Genomic DNA, 24,000 nt, shown 5'->3' on the forward strand with positions numbered 1-24,000 from the left:
GTGTTAATGAAAAAGCCTTATTTCCTCTGAAACAATGGATAGCCTTGTTCCTCTCTGGTAATAAAAGGTATGTAGCTGATCCTATTTCCCTGATTTTGAAAGGAAGCTCAGTACCAAATTTTGAGGAGTGGTTGCAGCAACTGTATTGACCTTGCTGCTTTTTTTTAAAGTCTTCTATGTAAAGTTTATGATTTTGTTGTATGCGCTTTTTGTTAAAATTCTCCCCATAGTCTTTATGGAAAGAAGCAAGACCTAATTTTTAAACAAACTGGAAACTTAGGGTGGGAATTAAGTTTGATTCAACAAAACTAGCCATTTGAATAATAATTACTATAAGTTTATATCATTTCTGATAAAGTGCCTTTTATATTATTTCTTATTTTGTACTTTTTAAATGTCTTCTTTCAGAGGGCGTTCCACCTCAACCAGAATATTTCTATCAACCTACAGGAAATGAAAAGATACCAGAAATTGTAGGAGAAGAAAAAGGCACAGTTGTCTATCAGTTAGATTCAGGTATTGTCATTACACTGAACAGTGAGTAATTAATCTTATGACAAAGTTATAATAAGTAATTATGACAAGGTTATAAATATTTTCTATAATAAACATGATTTTAAAGATCCATAGTTTAGAGATAAATTGTCTTTTCCGACCAACCTGAATGGGAGTCCTGATATTCATGACCAATCAGCTTTAAAATTTCAATCTTTTGAAAAATGACAGTACCTTTTTCTTATTAGTTCTAAGTCCATTTCATAGCATAGGTTCTCCCTTGTTATTCCTCTGCCTGAAATTCAGATATTGGGTCTTTGGGGAACTTGCTCTTCTTTTCTCCACCTCCTGTGTATACTTGAGTGAGTCCTTTTTATAGTGTGTGCATATGACTGTCACTTACTGTGTGGTTTCCTGCATTAAGTTGCAGACTTTCTAGGGGTAGAATCCATGTCTTTTATAAAAATGTGCAAAACACTGTACCCAACAACAGCAAAATACACATTCTTTCAAGGGCACATGGTAGATTCCTCAGAATACACCATGTGCGAGGTTGTAAAGCAAGCATTTAATAGATGTTACTTAAAAGGATTGAAATGAATACAAACTACATTCTTTGACCACAATAAAATTCAATTAGAAATCAACAACAGAATGACATTTGGGAAATCCACAAATACTTGAAAGTTGAGCAACACATTTCTAAGTAACCTATGGGTTAAATAAATCACAAGGAGAGCTAAAAAATATTTTGAAGTGAGTGAAAATTAAACAACATATCAAAATTTATAGGATGCAGGCTGGGCGCGTCTCCTGCACAATGGAAACACCTGAAGCCTGGGGAGCTCTTAAGAGGCTGAGGTGCTAGAAAGCGTTTTGCTTTGCTATATAAAGGAGATACTTGCCAATGTAGAGAAGTGTCAGCAAAATCCTGGAAGTGATGATGTGATACCTTCTTTCACTCGTGGGAAACATCACCCAGGGGATGAAAATGGACAATTCCCACAGAGGAAAGCTCCTGCTTTCTTCGTTGTTTAAAATTTTAAATGTGATGAAAGTCTTTAAAGTGCTTGATTTATGGGCAATAACTTAAAAAAAAAATTAAATGGGATGCAGCTAAAGCACTGCAAGGTAAATTTATGGCTTTAAATGCCTATCTTTGTGTGTGTGTTTTTTAAGATTTTATTGGGGAAGGGGAACGGGACTTTACTGGGGAACAGTGTGCACTTCCAGGCCTTTTTTCCAAGTCAAGTTGTTGTCCTTTCAGTCTTAGTTGTGGAGGGCGCAGCTCAGCTCCAGGTCCAGTTGCCATTGCTAGTTGCAGGGCACGCAGCCCACCATCCTTTGTGGGAGTTGAACCGGCAACCTTGTGGTTGAGAGGACGCACTCCAACCAACTGATCCATCCGGGAGCTCATGGCAGCTCAGCTCAAGGTGCCCTGTTCAATCTTAGTTGCAGGGGGCGGAGCTCACCATCCCTTGCGGGACTCAAGGAGTTGAACCGGCAACCTTGTGGTTGAGAGCCCACCAGCCCATATGGGAATCGAACCGGCAGCCTTTGGAGTTAGGAGCATGGAACTCTAACCGCCTGAGCCACTGGGCCAGCCCCAAAATGCCTACATTTGAAAGGAAGAAAGATCTCAAATTAGTTACCTAAACTTCCACCTTGATAAATTAGAAAAATCAGAGCAAAATAAATCCAAAGCAAGCAGAAGGAAGGAAATAATACACATAATAATGAAGTCAGTGAAATAGAAATCAGAAAACTAACAGAGAAAAATCAACCCAAAAGTTGGTTATTTGCAAACATCAACAAAATTGACAAAACTTTAGCTAGCCCAACCAAGGAAAAAGGAGACACAAGTTATCAAAATCAGGAAAGAAAGGGAATATAAACATCACTCTGCAGAAATCAAAAGAATTACAAGGTAATGCTGGTAACAACTTTATGCCAATAAATCAGACAACATAGATGAACAGGAACAATTGCTAGAAAGATACAAATTACCAAAACTGATTCAGGAAGAAATTGAAAGTCTGAATAGCTATAACAAAGAAATTGAATTAGTAATTTAAAATGTTCCCCAAAAGAAATCCCCAGCCCAGACGGCTTGACAGGGTTGGTTTGAACTGTATCAAACATTTAAAGATGAAATAGTACTAATTCTTCATAAACTCTGAAAACAGAGGAGGAGGAAGACACTTTTCCCAGTCCCTTTTTGTGAAGCCAGTATTGCCCTGTTCCCAAAGCCAGACAGATATCACAAGAAAACTGTCGTTTCAATTTTTCCCTGTGAATATAAACGCAAAATTTTTCAGCAAAATACCAGCAAACCAAATCCAACAGCACATTAAAAGAATTATACATCATGATCAAGGGGGATTTGTCCCAGGAGTGCAAGGGTGGTTTAACATAAGAAAATCAGTGTAACACACCACATTGATAGAACAACAGGAATAGAAAACACACAATCATCTCAGTGTAGAAAAAGCATTTGACAAAATCCAGCCTTTCATTTAAGAATATTGAGAAAACTAGGAGTAGAGGAGAATTCCCTCAACTTGATAAAGTGTATTTATGGAAAGCAAGGATGTACTTCACACCCACCAAAATAGCTATAATAAAAATATAACAATAACAAATGCTGGAGAGGATGTGGAGCAGGTGATAATACTAACATTTAAGACATTAAAGGTAACATTAAAGAGCAGTGAGCTAAGAAATGTAATGCAAACATTCCCAAGGAAAGGGAAGTAAATTTTGAATTAACGCCAGGATGCCAAGTTAGTAACGGAGGGACATGGAGAGGTAACGGAGCTGCCAACAGGGGCATCCTTTGTTATCACCAAAGATCATCCGATGTTCCTTGCACACACAGGTGTGTGCCTGAGCTAATTAGAATTTTTCAATGAGTTCTCTGCCATTGGGAAGTGCTGTATTCAAAAAATAGAAAGCAAGAAAAATAATTCTCATAATTTGAAAATCAATCCCTGCTAAATAATTATCAGAAAAGAAATCTATTTTGTTGGAAGACAAATATGTACTAAGTTTAGTTAGTAGAAATAGAATGTGTTAAATCAGCGAAATAAAGGGAGGTTTTTGGAGAAACAACCAGAAGTAGGAGGAAGGGACTGCAGTATGTTAACATTCTTACAACTGGAAGAATAAAATGAGCCAGTTGTTCCAGAGGGCCCAAGTGAGATATAAGCATACACACTCCATTCCCAGTTGTCTTGATCATGAGCTATCCTCATGTTTAATAATATTATGGTGGGAAAACCTGTATGCAATGAAGTAGATAAAATGGAGCAACTCACAATCTCCCTACCTCCACCTTGTGGAATGTCTGAGAAGGAGTTTGGGAGGCATTAAAGTATGAGACCATTAGACTTGGGTTGTAAATAATAGGGAATGTACTGTTCCTACCACCTCAAGAAATTCCTGGGATCATAAGCCTGTTTTACCTGGTTGTAGTCATTTTCAATAAACCAGATGACCGTGAATCCACATTGTTTCTTCTGTTCTGCTGGCACTTACGTATTTCTGCATATCTTTCCCAAGAGGAAACCCGGGGGCTGAGAGCTCATTCTCCTGATGTAGCAGCTTTTATGGATTGTCATTGTACTGTTATCACACAATTGTGGCAGCTGCCTTGATCTTGTCCTTTGGATTCATCAAGGGGAGCTGAGCCCACCTTGTTGGAGGAATAAAGAAACAGAAAACTGAAATGTTGGGGTTCCAGGGAGAATCTGGGAGTTTGTCAGTTCTGGGGCCCCAGAGCAACTACATACTGTGAGAATATTGGGGGTATAGGGGGAATGAGATTGGTTTTGTTTTTTGAGAAATGTTACTGTGGGCTGTGAATTGGATCATCTTTAATTTTACCTGAGACACTCAAGAAAATACTGAAATTTCTATATTAATGACATCTGGTTGCTGGTCTGTTCTCTGATTGTAGTTCCATGAAGAGACTGAACCATGTGGGTGCCCAGCTTTTAACTGGATTACTTGTACTCTTGCTGTTGCTTCTGTTTCTACTTCCTCTGTGCTTGTTTTCGTTCACTCACTTCTTTTTTTGTTTTTCATTCACTTCTTTACATGCTTGCTTTCTCAAACTTTGCTCTCACTTATTATCCAGTGTTTATTATCTAAGTCTCTACAGTGACATGCTTGCAGATAGGAGCAAAAGTCATACTAGTACCATACTATACTAATGTACTAGTACTAGTCATACTAGTACTATATTTACTAATGAACTGACTAGTTGGATACCATGTTTCCCCAAAAATAAGACCTAGCCGGACAATCAGCTCTAATGCGTCTTTTGGAGCAAAAAATTAATATAAGATCCAGTCTTATTATATTTATTATATATATTATTTATATTATATTATATTATATTGCATTGCATTACATTACATTGTATTGTACCTGATCTTATAGTAAAATAATACTGGGTCTTATATTAATTTTTGCTCCAAAAGACGCATTAGAGCTGATTGTCCGGCTAGGTCTTATTTTTGGGGAAACACGGAAATCAGGCCCCACACATACTACTATTTAATGCTAGTATCATGGTCAGCATCTTTGTTGATATCTGTTACTTGCTGATTGGTAGATACTGTTAAAATCTAATAATAGAATACAAATAAAGTACAAATTAATTGCAAAGTGAAATTATGTCCTTAACAAGAGATACAGGATTTTTTTTTTTGAAATTGATGAATGTTAAAGAATTGCCTGAATCCCTTGCAAAGCCACTGACAAAGGAGAACCTTATCAGTTAACAAAGAGAAAAATCAACAAAAGATGACAAAATAGGTTCTTTTAGGTACAATGATGAGAATATTGTGGTACAAAGAGAAGTCCTTGGGAAAACTAGGAAGCCCTAAAAGTTTTGCAAAAGTAACTACAAAAATGACAAATGTTATACGGCACTCTCATTGAATTTGTCTAAAAAATTGCAACCCCACCAAAAAAAAAATTAATAATTGATTATTATTCTAAGGGTTAGAAAGAGATTGTGATTATAATCTAAATTTTGTTAGATAAATTTCGTAATTTTTTGTTTTAGCCTCATTTTAAAGATCAAATTTCAATCATAACCTTTAATTTTTCACTAATTACTGTGATATTTTGATTCCCCTCTTAGGAAAATTCACTCATGCCAGTTCTTCCCAAATTTCTATTTTTGTTACATTTAAATCTGGAAGGATGTACCAAAAAATTGCATGGAATATACTTTGTTTTTGCCCTTTATCTTTTTTATTTTATTTTATTTTATTATTTAATTTAATTTTTATTGGGGAATAGTGTGTTTTTTTCCAGAACCGATAAACTCCAAGTCAAGTTGTTGTCCTTCAATCTAGTTGTGGAGGGTGCAACTCAGCTCCAAGTCCAGTCGCCGTTTTCAATCTTTAGTTGCAGGGGGCGCAGCCCACCATGCCATGTGGGAATTGAACCGGCAACCTTGTTGTTGAGAGCTCTAACCAACTGAGCCATCCGGCCGCCTCCCCCACCTTTATCTTTTTAAAATTAATCAACAGGTGCTATTTGTTTGTTGTGTTTTTCTTTTCTTTTCTTTTTGAATAAGATTGCACATCTTTTCAGATGCTTTATTTAGAACATTATTTTTTGCCAATATTCTTTTAAATTAGGGTTTAAATGGGTACAAGTAGTATCGGAGATGCCAAGGGTAGCCATGCATCAAAAGGAAGTGCTCTGAAACACTTACAAGCCTTCAAAGAAATAAATGCACTGGTTAAAATTAAAGTTCTCAGCAAGGACAACTGTTAACCTAGAATTGTGCTGAACATATAGAGGGGCTCAGTGAGTGTTTGCTGGACAAATGGAGTCTGAGAGGGATGTGGCCTCAATATGTCTGTCATCTGCAGTGCCCACCGAAGGTTCCTGTTTCAGCAGCTCCAGAGTGGGAGGCAAACGAGGAGTTATCAAGGAACTGGCTGTCACACTGCAAGGACCAGATGATGATACTCTCCTGTTTGAATCGAGGTTTGAGAGTGGGAATCTGCAAAAAGCTGTCAGAGTGTGAGTAACCAGGCAGATTTTCCCAAAGGGATGGTGACTGCAGTGACTGAGACATGTCTCCAGGAATCCCATTAGGAGACTGGCACGTTTTCGAAAAAGAGAGAGGTGATGGGAAATGGTTCTGAGGATGAGGGGGGAGAATGGAATAATTGTGGCTCGTATTTTTCCCCAGCATAAAAATGTAAATGGTTTTTTTCTGCCTATAAAAGGAATTAGGGCTCATTTAAAGTTTGTATTAATAAAAATACATAACAAAAATTTGAGTCCTATAATCATACCTCCCAGATCCAGTTTGATGGATATGCATTATTTTTTGCTCTCTCTGTGTATTTGTAATATATACAAGTTATGTATTTTTAAAACTAGGATAATGGGATACATGCTGTTGGCAAATTGCTTTTTCCACTCAATAAATTTTAGATGTTTTTCTACGGCAGTATTACAGTTATATCTCCTTATTTTTAATAGTTCATATTATTCTATTGTATAGCTATTCCATGCCTTTTTTATCCTGTCCTCAGCTGATGGGAATTGAGATGTTTACAATTTTTTGTTTAACAAATTAACAGAACCCTTATGCATTAAACCCTTATGCATTTATCTTTTTAAGCGTTTGTGTTTTTATGGGATGAATTCTAGAAATAAAATTGTTGGGTCAAAGTGTGTGACCACGAAGTACGGCTGGTTTTTGCCACATGGACCTCCGAGATTTCAGCTCCCATCAGCAGTGTATGAGAGTGCCTGTTACCCAGTGTTGGCCTCTTGATGAGACGGAGAATAAAATGACGTCCTATTTTAATTTGTGTTTCTTTACTGATGCATGTGAGTGGATATGCTTTCGTGTTTGGAGCATTTATATTTCCTCTTCCGCAAATTAGTCCGGCTCCTTTTCAACAAGGTGCGTGCATTCCAGAGATGCCCCCTCATCTTCAAAAAGTTGATGATCAGAAATAAAAATCGTGCAGGAGGCTGAAGGGTCTCCACACTGGCGATGTCCAGGATGCAGCTAGCAGCCAGCAGAAAGCTCCAGCTTCACTGCTGTTCAGTGTGTTTCAAAGCAGTATAGTGACATGGTTAAAGCTGCCAGCAGGTACTCTAGAAAGATACCAAGAAGCACCCAGTGCGCCCAAACATCCAGTGCAGGAGGCAGTGCGAATTTTGAGACTCTTCCTGTCCTACCCCAAATAAACTGTCCTTCCCCAAGTTCCTGTTAGTCCAATAGACGAGTTAGACAACTAGGTAAATTAGAAAATAAATGTTGGATGTAGCAGGCTTTCTGTTGTAATAATAAGATCTGTTTTGACAGTATTTTCCCAGATTTGTTTTTTGCCGGGCATGTGGGTTTACAGAGATACTCTTCTATTTTTCTCCGTTACAGAAACACCTATGAGTATGAACTCACCTTGCGAACTGACCTGTACACAAACAAACACACTCAGTGGTTTTATTTTCGAGTTCAGAACACCAGAAAAGATGCCACCTATCGCTTCACCATTGTCAACCTACTGAAACCCAAGAGCCTTTATACTTTAGGGATGAAGCCACTCATGTACTCTCAGTTGGATGCCAATACCCACAACCTTGGCTGGAGGAGAGAAGGAAAAGAAATCAAGTATTACAAGAACCACATGGGTGATGGGCTGCAACCCTTTTACTGTCTCACGTGGACCGTTCAGTTTCCACACGACCAGGACACTTGCTTCTTTGCACACTTCTACCCATACACATACACTGATTTGCAGTGCTACCTCCTGGCAGTGGCAAACAACCCCGTCCAGTCGCAGTTCTGCAAACTCCGAACTTTATGCAGGAGCCTCGCAGGAAATACCGTCTACCTGCTCACCATCACCAACCCATCCCAGACCCCTCAGGAGGCAGCTGCAAAGAAAGCCGTGGTCCTGAGCGCCAGGGTCCACCCTGGGGAAAGTAATGGCTCCTGGGTCATGAAAGGCTTTCTGGACTTCATTCTTAGCAACTCCCCAGATGCCGAGCTCCTCAGAGACATCTTTGTCTTCAAAGTGATTCCCATGTTAAATCCAGACGGAGTGATTGTGGGGAATTACCGCTGTTCATTGGCTGGAAGGGACTTGAACAGGCATTATAAAACCATTCTGAAGGAGTCTTTCCCTTGCATCTGGTACACCAGGAACATGATCCAGAGGTGAGACCCTTTATTGACCTTCCTCTGGATGCTGTAAGCTCTGTCCAATGGGGGCTGAGGTCTCTCAGGATGTTGTGGGAATTTCGAAGGCTTTGGGGACAGCGTTTCTACCATTCTCTTTGCAGTCACTTGGGTTTGTTCACTTTCAAACTTTTAAATTCGGTCTTATCTTTGGGTTAAAATTGAACATGTAACATTTCAACTAGAGGTATTTCGCTTATAAGTGAAATGATCGAATGGAAAAGGTCAGAAGTCAGAGGAGTTCATAGGTCTTCATGATAAGACTTGTGTAATAATAATAATAGTACCTAACCATTAATCAGTACTTTTTTGTATGAGGAACCAGGCAGTATTCTAAGTGCTTTACACTTAGGACCTACTTAATCTTCACATTAACCCAATGGGGTACCACAATCAATATCCCCATTTTGTATGCACGCGTATGATGAGGAAATAAAGGCTCAGAAAGGTTAAGTGACAAGCCTGTTAAGTTACAGTCATACAGCCTAGTAACTAGTGAATAGATATTTAAACACAGGCTCTCTTGTTCCAGAGTCTGCATTCCTTATTAGCATCTTATATTGCCTCTCATGAAGAAAGAATCCTAAATCAGTTAGCATTCTCGAGCCTGTGTAAAAGCAATTGAAGGCTACGATGTAATAGCACTCAGCATAAAGGAGCTTCCATGTCACTGGAAAGGAAACTCCAGCATATGAGAACATGTGAATGCATATACCTTCTAACCATATCTGTGTGGAAGGGTGGGAGTACTGTTGGACTGGTAGTCAAATGGCGAAGAGCATATGTTTGCGAGGCAGACAGGCCTGGATCTGAGAACTGGTTTAATTACTGGCTGGTTCTTTGACCTTGGAAATGATTACAGCACTTCAGCTTTCTCATCTGTTGAATGGGGATAATTACACCTGCCTTGGGTGGTTACTGTGAGGATGAAATGAGATAATCCATGTAATGTATTTAGTTGGCATAGTACCCAGCACCTTGTAAACGTGTGGCATTACTGTTCCCATCCTCTTCGTCCGAACAGCGTTATTGTGGGAAAACCGACCTTGTTTGGAAGATTGAATAGGAGTCCTGGGTGGTCAGGAGACCAAGAAGAGCTGAGCCTTACAGGAACTAGCCCTGGAAAGTCAGGAACCAAGCCTTTCTTCGGTTCTGTCTTTTTCATCCCTGTCATGGCAGCCTCTCTGCCTCTCCCCCTTTTCCCACTGATCTGCACCAGGGTAGGTTTTCTTTCAATAGATTTTCTCTGCTTCCTTGTCAACATGTGCAAGGCCAGCCCACCACCCCTTTCCACATTAGGACTTTTCCATCTCAAGTCCATCTGACTGGCAGGGGCAAGGAGTGCTGGTGACATGTTTACAGCAGTGGCTGAGGATAGGTCCTTTGAAGGCCATTGATGGTTGAAATTTTCTTACGGGGAAAGGAATCAACAGACACACTTAAGGAAGAGACTCCAAAAAGTATTTGATTATTCCCATGCATTTGGATGTCCACTGAGTCGTTTGTTTGCTTCCCCTCGCCCCCAACAGACTTCTTGAAGAAAGGGAGGTTCTCTTGTACTGTGATTTTCATGGCCACAGCCGTAAGAATAATATCTTCCTGTACGGCTGTAATAACAACGATCGCAAGTACTGGCTTCATGAGCGAGTCTTTCCTTTAATGTTAAGCAAAAATGCACCAGATAAGGTGAGCACGTAAGGTAATTTTCTGTCCATTGACTAAGGGAGAAGGGAACTCACTGCTTCCTCTATTAGTATTTGATTTGCCACTTTGTATCTCTTTCCATTATCCAAGAATTTAGAAAGTTGTGGCTTTAAGAATTACTGTGTCCATCAACCGATGGACAAAATAAATAAAACGTAGTATAGCCACACGATGGAATGTCGTTTGGCAATAAAGAGAATTAACTACTGATAGCACTAGGATGCGGATGAACCTTGAAAACACAATGCTAAGTGAAAGAAAATAGACACAAAAGGCCACACATTGTATGATTCATTCTATGAAATGTTCAGAAGAGGCAAATCGATAAGAGACCAAGTAGTTTAGTGACCGCCCGGGGCTCGTGGGGGCAGGGTGGCATGGGGAGTGACTGACTCTTAATGGGTCCTGGGTTTCTTCTTTGGGGTATTGAAAATGTTGTAAACTTAGGTCGCCGTGATGGCTGCACAACTCTGAATATACTTAAACCATTGAATTGTGTACTTCTGGTGTGTGAATTTTATGGTATGTGGATTATATCTCAATAAGGTGATTTTTAAAAACAGCTCTGGCTGTTTTGCACAAGTTCAAACTTAGTAGTAGAGTCCTATGTCACCTTTAATCCTGCTATCTGTAGTGGAAAGCAGCTATGGAAGGACAAACAAAGTGCTGATGTTATATGAGTCTCCACAGAAAAGTTTATGTACTACAAGATCACAAATAACTGTAAGATATTAAAGGGCTAATGAAAACAACTCACATCTTGGATAGTTGGCTGAGGAACAGCTCTGTGACGGTTGGGCATAGACAGAGCATCTGCCCAGAAGTTGGTTTTCAGCATCATAAATACATCCATAAAACATTACTGTCATTAGAAAGAAGAAATTAGATTGGCTTTAGAAAAGTATTTAAATGATAGTGCACATTTTCTCACACAAAGATACATAAAAGAAATATTTTGTATCTGCTACTCTGTAAAAAAAAAAAAGTGGGGGGAAGCTTTCCTTCCTCCCTCCCTTCCTTCCTTCCTTTTCTTTCCTTTTTTTAATCTTCCTATCTATTTTTGCCAAGGATCTCTTTCTTCAAATGAAATCACATCCAGAAGCCAGTATCTAAAATCATTAGAAGCAGAACTGCCCTAAGTGGAGGCAGGTAGAGGGCTTGGAGTCCTCCCGGCCCGCCTCCCCGCTCAGTCCTACGGCAGCAGTGCCCCAGGCTCCTCAGCAAAACCCCTGGATTCCACAGAGCACAATTTAGAGACCACTGGGTAGTGAGATACCTCCCACTGTGCAACATTTTCAGCAGGATAGGCTGGGATATGTTGGGATAGGTGCCGTGTGTGTGTTGTAAACTCCAAGTGAGGGAAGAGGGTTGGATGGTCATGAAAGACAATAGAGGATATTGAATTCCGAGCTGAGAATGTTGGCAAAAGGGAGCAGGAGAGGTCCCGGCAGAGACTATAGGAGTGAGGCGTACAGAAATCATATTATATAGAGAATAGAGAATAAACCCAACTAGATACAAGGGTTTAAGCTCGGGAAGGGTAGAAAATAAGTCTTAGACAGGTTGGTTAGTGCCTTGAATGCCGAAGTAAGCCAGCATTCCCAAACAGGAGTTCAAGGAACCCTAGTCCTGCAGGATATCCCCAGGGAAGGTGAGGAAGGGGCGGAAGGGTACACAGGCAATGAAAACCAGAATCTACGCCCCTTGGGAGGGTCATAGTCCACAGAAACATATCCAATACTCTGAGAGGTCCTGCACAGGAAACCTGGTTCATTTGGTTATCCCTTCATCTCCCTGACTAACGTGACCACAGAACTCATACTTCCCAGTAATACCTGTTAACATCCCTTAGAATTAATATTTTATGGAACATGCTTTCAGAAGTAATAGGTAGACCCCAAGGGAACCAGTCTTGCATCATATTAATGAGTCTTAGACAGTCGTACAGTTTCCAGTTTATGATTCACAGAAGATATGGATTTCTCTTCAGTTCTCTTTTCCTAGTTGTAATTTTAAGATCCAAAAGAGCAAAGAAGGAACAGGACGTGTTGTGATGTGGCGGATGGGAATCCTAAACAGCTACACCATGGAATCTACCTTTGGCGGGTCCACCCTGGGTGAGCGTTCTTGTATATCATAGGCCAGCCTGGCAAGGGCAAGCCAAGCAAAGCACTGGGGAGACGAAACCCCTTCAAATGTCGGGGAGACAATTGATGTAGAGGGTGTTCTTGCCTGTGCCTTATGCTGAATTTGAGAACCCAAAATATGAGTGTGAAATACAATACTTGATGGGGCATCAATCAGTACAGCCTAGCGGTTACTGAGGACCAGGAGTCAGGCAGATCTGGGTTTGAATTGCAGCTCCATTTTACTAGTTGTGTGATCCTGGGTAAGTTACTTAACTCCTTGCACCTCATTTTTCTTTAACTGTTGATAGAATAGTACCTGAATTATAGGTACTACTTGATGAGATAGGGCATATAAAGCACTTGGCACAGTGCCTACCACCAAGTAAAACTTTATCATTGTAATTATGACCCCATAATTAAAAGACTATAAACTTTTGCATTGACAATGTTTCTTCTGAGCCAAACTAAAACTAGGAGAGAGACCCTGTCCAGAAACATAATATTCTAGAATCAGAGGTGGTGTTTTTCATGAGATAGTCATAAAATAGATTTTTATTTGCTCGTTAAGATTTACTAAGAAATGTTCACAAATTTTTTCCAGGCAGTAAAAGACACACTCACTTTACCACTGAGGATCTGAAGTCCCTAGGTTATCATGTCTGTGACACCCTTCTGGATTTCTGTGATCCTGACCAAACCAAGGTAAAAACAGGGTTTTGAGAAATGTGATGATGCTACTTTGATGAGTTTCACATAGGCCCAAAGTCAGCTCAGAGGGATTACAGGTGACCTTTATTTTCTCCTTAATATTTTTCTGAAGTTTTTATAATCAGAGAAAATAAGAAAGCCGCCCACTTGCACACTCAACAAAGGTTAAGAAGATCTCAAATTCACCGAGAAGATAGAGACCATCATACCAGCTTTCCCTCAGCACACCTCTCCCTCGCTTCTAGGCTTAATGCTTAGTTCCCTTTCTCCTGTTTCAGAAAATCAGAAAATAAGAAAGCCCCCCACTTGCACACTCTCAACTTTCTTTTCTCTAAACTTAACCCTGCCTTTTGTGCGCTTGCCAACCTCCCCTATGGCCTCCAGGAGATCTTGCCTCAGTGATAACCTCCTCTCCTTTCTCTGTCCTGTTTTCCCCTTTTCTTACTTCCCCTCAACTGCAGATGTTCTCAAGCTGCTTCTGTCCTAAATCACAGAAAGAGGTTTCCTTTGGCCTTGTTTCTCCCACAGGTTTTTTCCATTTCCCTCCATCACTCAACTTCTTAAAGAGGGGGTCTGTACTCATGGTCTCTAACCCACCTCTCTGACCCGCTCTGAAATGTCAGCCCTGGGAACGTGTGCTTTGTACCACTCTGGATGCAATTGTTTAATAAGAAATATTTAAAGGAAAATTTGACCACAACATAGCCTATTAAATTGTATTTGCCATAGGCCAAAATCTGAACAACCCCACTTCTCCTTCTTTACTACTCAAGAAAATCAAATAAATCAGACCTTTGCAGTGCCTAAGAAGTTTATTATTGGCTATAGCCAGAGGAAAGTGGATAAAGCAATGTTTATTGGTATTCTGATTGTTCTTACAGCTCATGTAATTTATTCGTTGACATGTGCTTAATAGCTTACTCATCTTTATGTCCCCAGCAATAAAGTGGCTTTCAGCATAGACTTAGTAAATATTTGATGAATCAATAAATGAATAATCAAAAATAGTTTATTATTCCCTCCCACAGTTCACACAGTGTCTAGCAGAGCTTAAAGAACTCTTACAACAGGAAATCCATAAAAAGTTCAGTGAACTTGGACAAGATATGGATTTAGAAGGAAGTTGGAATGATATCTCTTTGTCTGATATTGAATCCAGGTAACAAACTTCATTTCAAAGAAAAACCAGAGAAATTCAATTTTTTAAAAAAAATTGTTTTGTTTGCTCTGTTGTTTTGTTGGTTTTGAACCTCACGTGCAACATATTGAGTAAATCATGGCACATTTAAATACATTCCATTCCTTGGACAGCTATGTACTGAGTGCCTGTTCTTCGGCAGCCTCTTTTCTAGGCACTAGGAAGGGCCAGGGAGATGGGCGGGCAGTTGGTGTAAGGCCTTGGAGGCAGTTGTAAAGCCTTTGTCTTTTACTCCAAGGGAGACGGAAAGCCTGTGGAAAGCTCTCAGTAGAGAAGTGTCATGCTCTGATGTAGGTTTTAGTTTCAGTAGGAATCCTCTTGTTTGTGAAAAATAAACTGTGAAGAGGAAAGGTCTAAGTAGGACCTCATTAGGAGGCTGTAGTAATAATACAAGTGAGAAGTGATGGTGCTTTAGGCCAGAGGAGTAGTAGTGGTTGGTGGTGTGTGAACTGGTTGGAGTCTAGATATATTTTGAAGTTTCAAACCGTAGGATATGCTTATGGATTGGACATGGCTCATGAGAGAAAGAGAGAATGACTCCATAACTGGCTGGAAGGAGTTGCTTTTAACTGAAATAGGGAAGATCAAGGGAGGGAGGAGGGGGAAAAGGTCAGGGGGGTGGTGAAAACCAGGAATCTAATGTTGGGGTATTCAGTCTGAGATGTCTGTTACACATCTAAATGGCTATACTGAATAGATTTCTGGATATGAATCTGGAATTCAGTGGAGGGGTCTAATAGAGTCATCACTGGGTGGGTGATATTTAAACCTTAAGACTGGATGAGATCCCAGCGGAGTAAGCACAAATAAGGAGGAAGTCCAAGTCTGAGCTGGTATCCAGCTTTACAAGGTCAAAGAGATAGGGAGGAGCCAGCAAATGAGACTAAGAAGGGACCAGCCAGGCCAAAAGAAAACCAGGAGAGTGATTACTTTTGAAACGTAAATCAGATCATGTCATTCCTCCGTTTAAAACACCTTAATGGCAACCCCAATTCACTCAGATAAAAAGTCAAGGACCAGGAGGGGGATTTATCACTTTGTGAGGAGTATAAATGTCTAACTATTACATTGTTTTGTACCCCTGAAACTAATAATAAAAAAATTTTTTTAATTAAAAAAATTAAAAAGTCAAGGAGAGTATGATGGCCTACAAGGCTATAGGATCTAGCCACCTGATACCTCTGTCACCTCTGCCCTCACCCTCTCACACGGTGCTACAGCTAAATTGGCCTCCTCCCTCTGCCTCAGACTTGTCAGGCCCTCTTCTGCCTCAGGGCCTGGAATACAGCTGCCAGGAATACTCTTCCCCCACATCTGCATGGCTAATTCACCTCCTTCAAGTCTTTGCTTAAATGTCAACTTTTTCAATGTGGCCTACTCTCATTACTCTAATCCTGCAACGTGCTTCCCTGCCTCCCCCCTCCTGCCATTCCCTGTCCCCCTTAGGTACTCTAATGTTTTCCCATAGCATTTTATCACCTTCTGTCATTCTACATAATTTATACCTTTTTATGTCTATTATTTATTATCTGTCTTTCACCACTAGGATGTATGTTCCACAAGGTCAGAGATCTTTATTTTGTTCAGCCCTGTATCTCATGCATCTAGAACGGTACCTGGCACTTAGGGAGAACTCAATAAATATTTGTTGAATTAATTTAGTATGGAGGATCTCAGCCCCAGCCTCACTGTCTCCACAGCTCCTTTAGGAATCCCCCAAGTGTGCGGGTATCTCATGTGTGTGCAAGAACACCTCCGACTCCAGCCTACAGGCCAGGGTGCCTCAAGCCTGAACCAGCTGCCCTTGGTCAGAAGGTTTCAAGGCTGGGCATGAAGGTGTCTGCCAGAGGCAGCACTGTAGTCTGTGGTGGACAATGGGAAGCAATGGCTCTCCCACCCACTCTGTGTGGCACATTGACATCTTGGCCCTAACGCAGTTCTGCTAGCTGAGTCTCCCAAATGTCTCCTTAGGAACTTTAAAGCAGACCATCAGGCCAGGTAGAGTGTGCCCCATTCACCATGTCGCCTCACCCACTCTCCCAGGATCCTTTGCCTAACTCTGCAGGACCACTGCACCAACCCCTCTTCACTTTCAGTCTCAAAAACAGAATGTCCCCTGCATATCACCTCACACATACAGATCCCAGAGGGAGTCAACTCAGAAACAGGCAAACACATTCCAGCTGGCTCAGCAGGAATACTCTGACACATTTAGTTAGCAATTATTGAAACAAGTCTGTCAGCCTCTGCACCAGGAAGCCGGCTATCACAGGCCTCCGCAGGGTGCCACCTTTTCTCACCATCACCCAGAAAAGCATCCGCAGGGCGCCACCTTTTCTCACCATTACCCAGAAAAGCAGGCTGAGTGTACAAGCCCAGTTTGAGTTTGCTCTGTGTGTGTGCAACATTTCTGGGGCGCGATGCATCTAATGTTTTCATCCCGTTGGTTAACTTTTTCTGTTATCTCTGAAAGGGATTTCAGAGACTATTATCCAGTGGCCTCAAAGGCTGCTCTTCGGACTGGAAAAGCCTTGTGAGAACAGGGAGTTGGGAATTAGATCAGAGAAGAGAAGGCTTTCTTCCCGCTGTCTAGCTGTGGGGCTCCTTATTGTGCAGTAAAGGAGGGGCGGGGGAGCGCTAGCAGAATGAAAGGGCTGAGCAAAGGGATGGTTTGAAATGCTATCTTTCCCAGATTTGAGTGTTGTGCCTAAGACATTTTTTATATGTGGAGGCCACGTCATAGAACACAGCTCTCAGTGCTAGCCAACCACACCCCAGGAAAGGGGAAAATAGAATGTGGCCTACGATAAAGGAAGAAAGGATCGATTATCTGAGTCCTCATTCATCCCAGCCCTTGAAGAAAGGGGGCAGGGACAGTTTGCAGGGGGAAGACTTTAGATCAGTCTAGATGTGCATCCAAATCTTTTGAAGAGGGCTTAGGTAGTTGTTTATACTTCCATGTATTAGGTAATTTTTTGCCCCATCTGTTCATAGACTTTTTCTTGCATCGATTATGTAAGAGCTTTAGAGACAAAATATTTGTTGTGGTTTATTATGTGGTGATAAAAATAATATTCCTAGTCTCTGACCTACATATTCTTTGTTATTAAATATATTTATTTATATGTTGACCACGTTTTTAAAGAGTACCTGGTAGGATCCTTGTTCTCTGAACTGAGACTGGCCAGACAGGAATGAACTAGACAAAGTCCCTGCTTTCAAACAAATCTCAGTCCCTGGTATTCTCTAGGGCTGCACATTAAGAATCCAACAGCCTCTCACAATCACTGCCAAGGCCAGCTCTGCCCATCTGGCTGGTATTATTTTGCCACACGGATTGCAAACTGCTTGGGGCCAGAGCTCTGCCATGGCCATCTCTGTTTCCTGTGTCTGATGCACTGCCTGGAATGCAGCAGGCACTCAGAATGAATTAATGAATGAATGAATGAATGAATGAATGAATGAACGAACAAACGAACGAACGAACGAATGTGCTTGTCAAGAATTCTTAGTAACTGAAACAGACAGAGTGAGCAAATAGCAAACTAGATATCCTAATCTCATGCGGCTGGTCTGGTAAATGTTCTACTTCTAGACATTAATAACAGATATTTTCCTTTCCTTTCTACTTTTGAAAACAGCACCAGTGGTTCTGACAGCTCCCTCTCAGACGGTCTTCCTGTTCATCTCCTGAGCATAGCACATGAGGTGAGATTATATAGACTCTTACGCCCAGAAGTAGTAGCCTTAAAACATAACAGTATTGGAGAATTTGATAGAATTTTCCAACTATCCTAAGATCTGCAGAAAATATAGCCATAGTGTCCTAACTGGTTATCCTGCTCTGGAGTCTTTTATTTTGTCCTTTATAGCTTTCATGTTAAAAATCTAGGGAGGAGCATTTTATATCTTACTCCCTGGTATATGTTGTCAGTTTGGCTCAAATAAACTCTTACAAAAATTCTCAAAAAAAAAAAAAAAAAAAACAAGGGAAAATAATGTGAGGATTCCATATTATTCCAAAGTTAACTAAAAGTGAAAAACAAAGTTTAAAAAGTGAAATCCGTGCTGAGATAGAGGTTATTAAAAATGATACATACTTTTTTTAAAAAAAGTGTTTCTTTATTCATGTAGTCTTAAATTGTTTTGTTTTGTTTTTTCAAACTTTTATTTATTTTAAGTGTGTTTTTCCAGGACCCATCAGCTCCAAGTCAAGTAGTTTCAATCTAGTTGTGGAGGGTGCAGCTCACAGTGCCCCATGTGGGGATAGAACTGGCGACTTTGTTTTTAAGAGCACCACGATCTAACCAACTGAGCTAACCCGTAAACTGCCGCCCCTTAAATAATTTTTTATACTTCCATCTATTAAGTAATTTTTTGCCCCCATCTGTTTACAGACTTTTTCTTTTTCTTTTTTTTTTAAGTAATTGCAGTTTGTTTTGTTTTACAATTTTTTTTTTCATTTTTATTGGGGAATATTGGGGAACAGTGTGTTTTTCCAGGACCTATCAGCTCCAAGTCAAGTCGTTGGTTTTTTCAATCTAGTGTGGAGGGCACAGCTCACTGGTCCATGTGGGAATCAAACCAGCGACCTGGATGTTATGAGCACTGCGTTCTAAGCAACTGAGCCAACCGGCCGCCCCCAGACTTTTTCTTACATGTGTGATGTAAGAGCTTTAGAGACAGCAAAATATTTGTTGTGGTTTGTTATGCACATGATTTCCTAGTTGCATGAAGAAATATCTCCATCATAGGATGAAATTAAGGCTGTGTCAGGAGGAGCCTGCCAAATTAAACTAAACTCTACACTTTCTGCAGCTGGACTTACAGCAACATCAGATTAAGCTTCACCACACCATGGTACTGAGAAAATTAGTCCTGAGCTTCATTAGCTTAATTATTAAAGCCACCTTATAGTAACAACCAAACTGAATCTTTTAAGCACACATCTAATAATCATTATTATCTGTACCTGACATTGTTGCTATAATAATTTGGTTTCATATTATAAATCACAGATATTTGGTCATTGGTATGGGTTCCTCTTTGGCAATATATTTATAATAGTGGGCTTTCGGGGTGTTAAGTGGGGAGCAGCCTCTGGTAAGGACGTAGTTGAACTGTTTGTTTGTTCTTCAAACCAACAACAATTTAGCACTGTGAGGGCCGCACACTGGATTAGCCATTGTGTCGTAAGTGTTGTGTGAAGAGAGTGCTACTTGTAGGTAGGCGTTTCTCTGGAATCCTCAATGACTGATTTCTCTATATTTTCTGGAATAGTTGAATCAGAAGAAGATGTATAAGAAGAAAAAAAAGAAGCCACTTCAGACTAGGAAACAGCGAAATGAACAGTATCAGAAAAATAATCTGATACAGGAGTTCAAGTCAACAGAATATTCCCCAGTAAGGAAGCTCTGCTGCGCATGTCCACTGTCTGGTTAAAGAGTATTCCATGGAGGAAGCAGCACAAGGGGACAAGGTTTACTGTAAAGCACAAAGGGAAAGGGGGATGGGGCGGGGAAGCTTTCTAGTCTGAGTTCAGAGCTCTTCAGTGAGTCCTCTGGGCATCTCTGAGCAGCTTTCAGCCCTCGCCCATAGACCCTGTACTATACTCTGGTATAGCAAGTCTGGGTTTTGACCACGTCTGGATTTCCAAGGGAAAGAGGAGATACTGGCTGGAGAAGTGGTGGCTGGAGCTAGCCCAGAATTGCTGGGTATAGAGGGATCAGGCCTGGTCCAGGCTAAGGACCCCTGGATAGCTCCTTCCTAATCTTTCTCCTGACTGCCACACCCACACCATACCCCCTGCTTTCAAAAGGGGAAAATGCTTTCAGAGGTGGGAGTTTTTACTGTTGGGTGAATTGGGTCAATTATGAGTTGGTTAATTGCAATGGATCAATTGAAAAGTATTCTCTTTATACTCCATTCTAGGAAAGGGCAGAAATTGCTTCTACTCTGCAAAAGCAGCCTACCTTTTTAAAAAATTCAGGGAATACCAGTTCTTCAACAATAAAAGATGAAAAGCCAAGGATGAATGAGGTAGTAATTTTTACTTGACTTTTTTTTTTAACTCACCAATGGAAAATTGATTATAAGTTGGTGCAAAAGTAATTGCGGTTTTTGCAATTATTTTTAACCTTTTAAACTGCAATTACTTTTGCACCAACCTAGTAAAACTTTTTGTAATATAGTTAAAGTGTACAACATGATGATTTGATATATGAATACATTGTGAAAGGATTCCCACCACTGAGTTAGTTAACACATTTATGACCTCACATATTTACCTTTTTTTTTCTTTCGGTGAGAACACTTAAAATCTACTCTTAGCAAATTTCACTTATGCAATACAGTATTATTAATTATATCACCGTGTTATACATTAGATCCTAAGACCGTATTCATCTTATAATTGAAAGCTTGTACCCTTCTACCATCCTCCCCTTATTTCCCCCAGCTGCCAGCCCCTGGCAACCACCCTTCTACTCCCTGTTTCTATGAGTTTGAGTTTTTTAGGTTCTACATATAAGTGATACCATGCAGTATCTGTCTTATTTCACTTAGCATAATGCCTTCCAGGTTCATCCATTTTGTTCACACATCCACAAATAGCAGGATTTCCTTCTTTTTTAAGACTAAATAACATACTGTTTGCAAATATTTTCTCCCATTCCATTGGTTGCCTTTTCTTTTTGCTGATGATTTCCTTTGTGTGGATGCTTTTTGGTTTGATATAGTCTCACATGTTTATTTTTTATTTTGTTGTCTTTGCTTTTGATGTCAAATCCAAAAAAATTATTGTCAAGGAACTTACCTCCTGTGTTTTCTTCTGAGATTTTTATGGTTTTAGGTCTTAAATTTAAGTTTTTAATCCATTTTGAGTTGAATTTGTTCGTATGGTATAAGATAGGGGTACATTTTCATTCTTTTGCATGTGGATATCTATTTTTCCCAACACCATTTATTGAAGAAACTATCTTTTCCCCATTGTATATTCTTGGCTCTTTTGTCAAAAATTAATTGATTATGTATGCATGAGTTTATTTTTGGCTTCCATATTCTGTTCCATCTTCGATTCTCTGATTTTCCAATTAGCATGTCTCGCCCACAGGGTGAAGGACGCAATAGCCCTTTATGTCACCCTTTACCTGTCAGTGCTACTGCGAGCAGGGGAATATTAAAATTGGTGGGGACACTGACTCTGCTTTGGAGTAGACATCACTGAAGTCTGACATCAAATATTGATGATTTGTGATTTTATACCCAGAACGGAAGACCAGGCTGATTTACCAACCATCCGTTCATCTAGTCGACAAATTGTGTTGTGTAACCACTACATGCCAGGACCTCTCCTGGAGGCTGGGAATGCCACATTGAACAAAACAGTCCCTGCCTCAGGGACCTTAGAATCTACCGGGGATTTTAACAATTGAACAGGAGTCCATAACAGAGTGGGGTGCAGTGGGAACACAGAGGAGAGGCACCTAACCAACCTTTAGTACTTTGGAGTTTTATGGCTATGAACTCGTTGATTCTTTTATGTATAAAAATAGGTTTTGGTACAACAGTAGCTAATTCTTAGTGGATAGGGTGTGAAATGGGCCTGCCTCACTCAGAATGCCACCTGTGCTTACCAATGACATGACAAGGTCCCACTGTGCTACACTGAGGAACCCCCACAGAACGCAGTGGTATGGAGGGCCATTTAGTGTCTAGTGTAATCGTGGACAAGGCACAAGCTTTGCAGTCTTGTAGAGTTCAGATCCCAGCCCCACTATGTAAATTAATATGAGTTACTTAACCACCCTGGGACTCAGTTTCTGCATCTAAAATATTGGGGTAATAACATCTATATCATAAGGTTGTTGGAAAGTGTGTATAAAGTGCCTGGCATACTGTAGGCATTCAGTAAATATTAGTTTCTTTCTTTTCTTTGAATTACTATTTGAGTTCTGTCTCTCTTTTTGTGTTAGAATATCATAATGAATCAACATGCATGAATAAAAAAACACTCAAATAATGTATATTGTATATAATCACACTGTCCAAGTGGAAATTTTAGTAAGGATGTTTTTATTTATTTTGGTCATAGTTAAATGGAAGACACAAAGGCACCTCCTTGGACCCACCAAAAATGACCACCAAAATGACCACCTCAATTCTGACTAAGAATAAAGAGAGAATGCAGGTATTTCACCTAATATATATACACACACACATACATACATATGAGGTCTGGCAATTAAGTTCGCGAACTCACCCTAAAAAAAGTGCTACATACCTCACTGCTGAATATCACTACGGTCACCTTCAGAGTACTCTCCTTGGGAAGCTATGCACCGACGCCAGCGCCTAGTCTACCTTTCAAAGCAATTTTGGAACTCTTTCTGGAATGGCCATCAGAGCTCTCGTCGTATTACCCTTGATATCCTGAATGTCATCAGAAATGTCTCCCTTTCAATATTTCCTTTATCTTTGGGTAAAGAAAGAAGTCATTGGGGGCTAAATCAGGTGAGTAAGGAGGGTGTTCCAATACAATTATTTTTTTACTGGCTAAAAACTCCCTCACAGACAGTGCCGTGTGAGCTGGTGCATTGTCGTGATGCAAGAGCCATGAATTGTTGGCAAAAAGTTCAGGTCGTCTTTTCCACACAGCCTTTTCAGCACTTCCACATAGTAAACTTGGTTAACTGTTTGTTCATTTGGTAGAAATTCATAATGAATAATCCCTCTGATATCAAAAAAGCTTAGCAACATCGTTGCAACAAGTTCGTGAACTTAATTGTCAGATCTCGTTGTCAGTGATTTATGTTGTTTTGAAATGTATTATGTGATTTGGAGGAGTGGTGACCCACAGGCCACAGTTTCACCTTCTCAGATTGGTTTGGCTCAGGTGAACATCCAAGGTAATTTGCACCCTCGGGCTACAAACCACCTAACCACCCTGGGGCACAGCCCGCAAGATACCGTAGGACCGAGGAAGCCCACCCAGAGATAAAAACTTGCCATGGAGAATTTAGTTTTATTTCAACAAACATTTGTCAGGCAGCTATTATTTTGTAACTCCAAGGCAACATTTCAGGTGAAACAGTGATAGTGAATAATGCAGCAGTTCTCAGCCCTCAGAGATGTCAACGACAAATGGGGGTGCCCCCCGCAGCAGTGAGGTATGCCTCACCGCCAGTGTTACCCCGTGATCGTTCAGTACCCAGGTTTGGGAATGATTGGAGTTTTAAAAAGAATAAGTTAGAATGGATGCATATTTATCCCTGTGTCAGCACTCTTATCAGTCTTGCTCATTTGCACTTGGGTATCCCGTCCTGAAAGGGAGGAAAAAGAGGGAGAAATAGCCAGGAAGCTGTTGTTTCACACAGCCCTGGGCACTTGGGTGGGAGGGTGCTGCCCACGTGTGTCCAGGTAAAGACTGAAAACTGCTGGATTAATGTAGGCGCGGCGCACTAGGTACGGAATGCACAGTTCTCCCACGGTGAGGTCCCCGCTGCCTTCGTAAATCTGTTGCTTGGGAATGCTCAGGG

At 40.5% G+C, this 24,000-nt stretch overlaps 1 protein-coding gene across 4 annotated transcripts in view; it reads left to right on the top strand.

The window, feature by feature from the left end:
• AGBL2 (AGBL carboxypeptidase 2) overlaps nucleotides 1-24,000 on the top strand; it is a 32,756-nt gene that overhangs the window by 7,281 nt on the left and 1,475 nt on the right. For 3 of the 4 annotated variants that reach the window (XM_033121935.1, XM_033121939.1, XM_033121936.1), the window contains 11 exons: nucleotides 409-516; nucleotides 6,390-6,543; nucleotides 7,922-8,704; nucleotides 10,255-10,411; nucleotides 12,420-12,546; nucleotides 13,160-13,260; nucleotides 14,295-14,425; nucleotides 18,106-18,172; nucleotides 19,745-19,867; nucleotides 20,396-20,503; nucleotides 22,557-22,652. In XM_033121935.1, the coding sequence (XP_032977826.1) occupies nucleotides 409-516; nucleotides 6,390-6,543; nucleotides 7,922-8,704; nucleotides 10,255-10,411; nucleotides 12,420-12,546; nucleotides 13,160-13,260; nucleotides 14,295-14,425; nucleotides 18,106-18,172; nucleotides 19,745-19,867; nucleotides 20,396-20,503; nucleotides 22,557-22,652 (1,955 nt within the window). The remainder of the gene's footprint in view (nucleotides 1-408; nucleotides 517-6,389; nucleotides 6,544-7,921; nucleotides 8,705-10,254; nucleotides 10,412-12,419; nucleotides 12,547-13,159; nucleotides 13,261-14,294; nucleotides 14,426-18,105; nucleotides 18,173-19,744; nucleotides 19,868-20,395; nucleotides 20,504-22,556; nucleotides 22,653-24,000) is intronic. The other variant, XM_033121938.1, reaches the window with a different exon arrangement.

This window comes from Rhinolophus ferrumequinum, chromosome 11 (genome assembly GCF_004115265.2).
Source record: "Rhinolophus ferrumequinum isolate MPI-CBG mRhiFer1 chromosome 11, mRhiFer1_v1.p, whole genome shotgun sequence".
Classification (NCBI taxonomy): Eukaryota; Metazoa; Chordata; class Mammalia; order Chiroptera; family Rhinolophidae; genus Rhinolophus; species Rhinolophus ferrumequinum.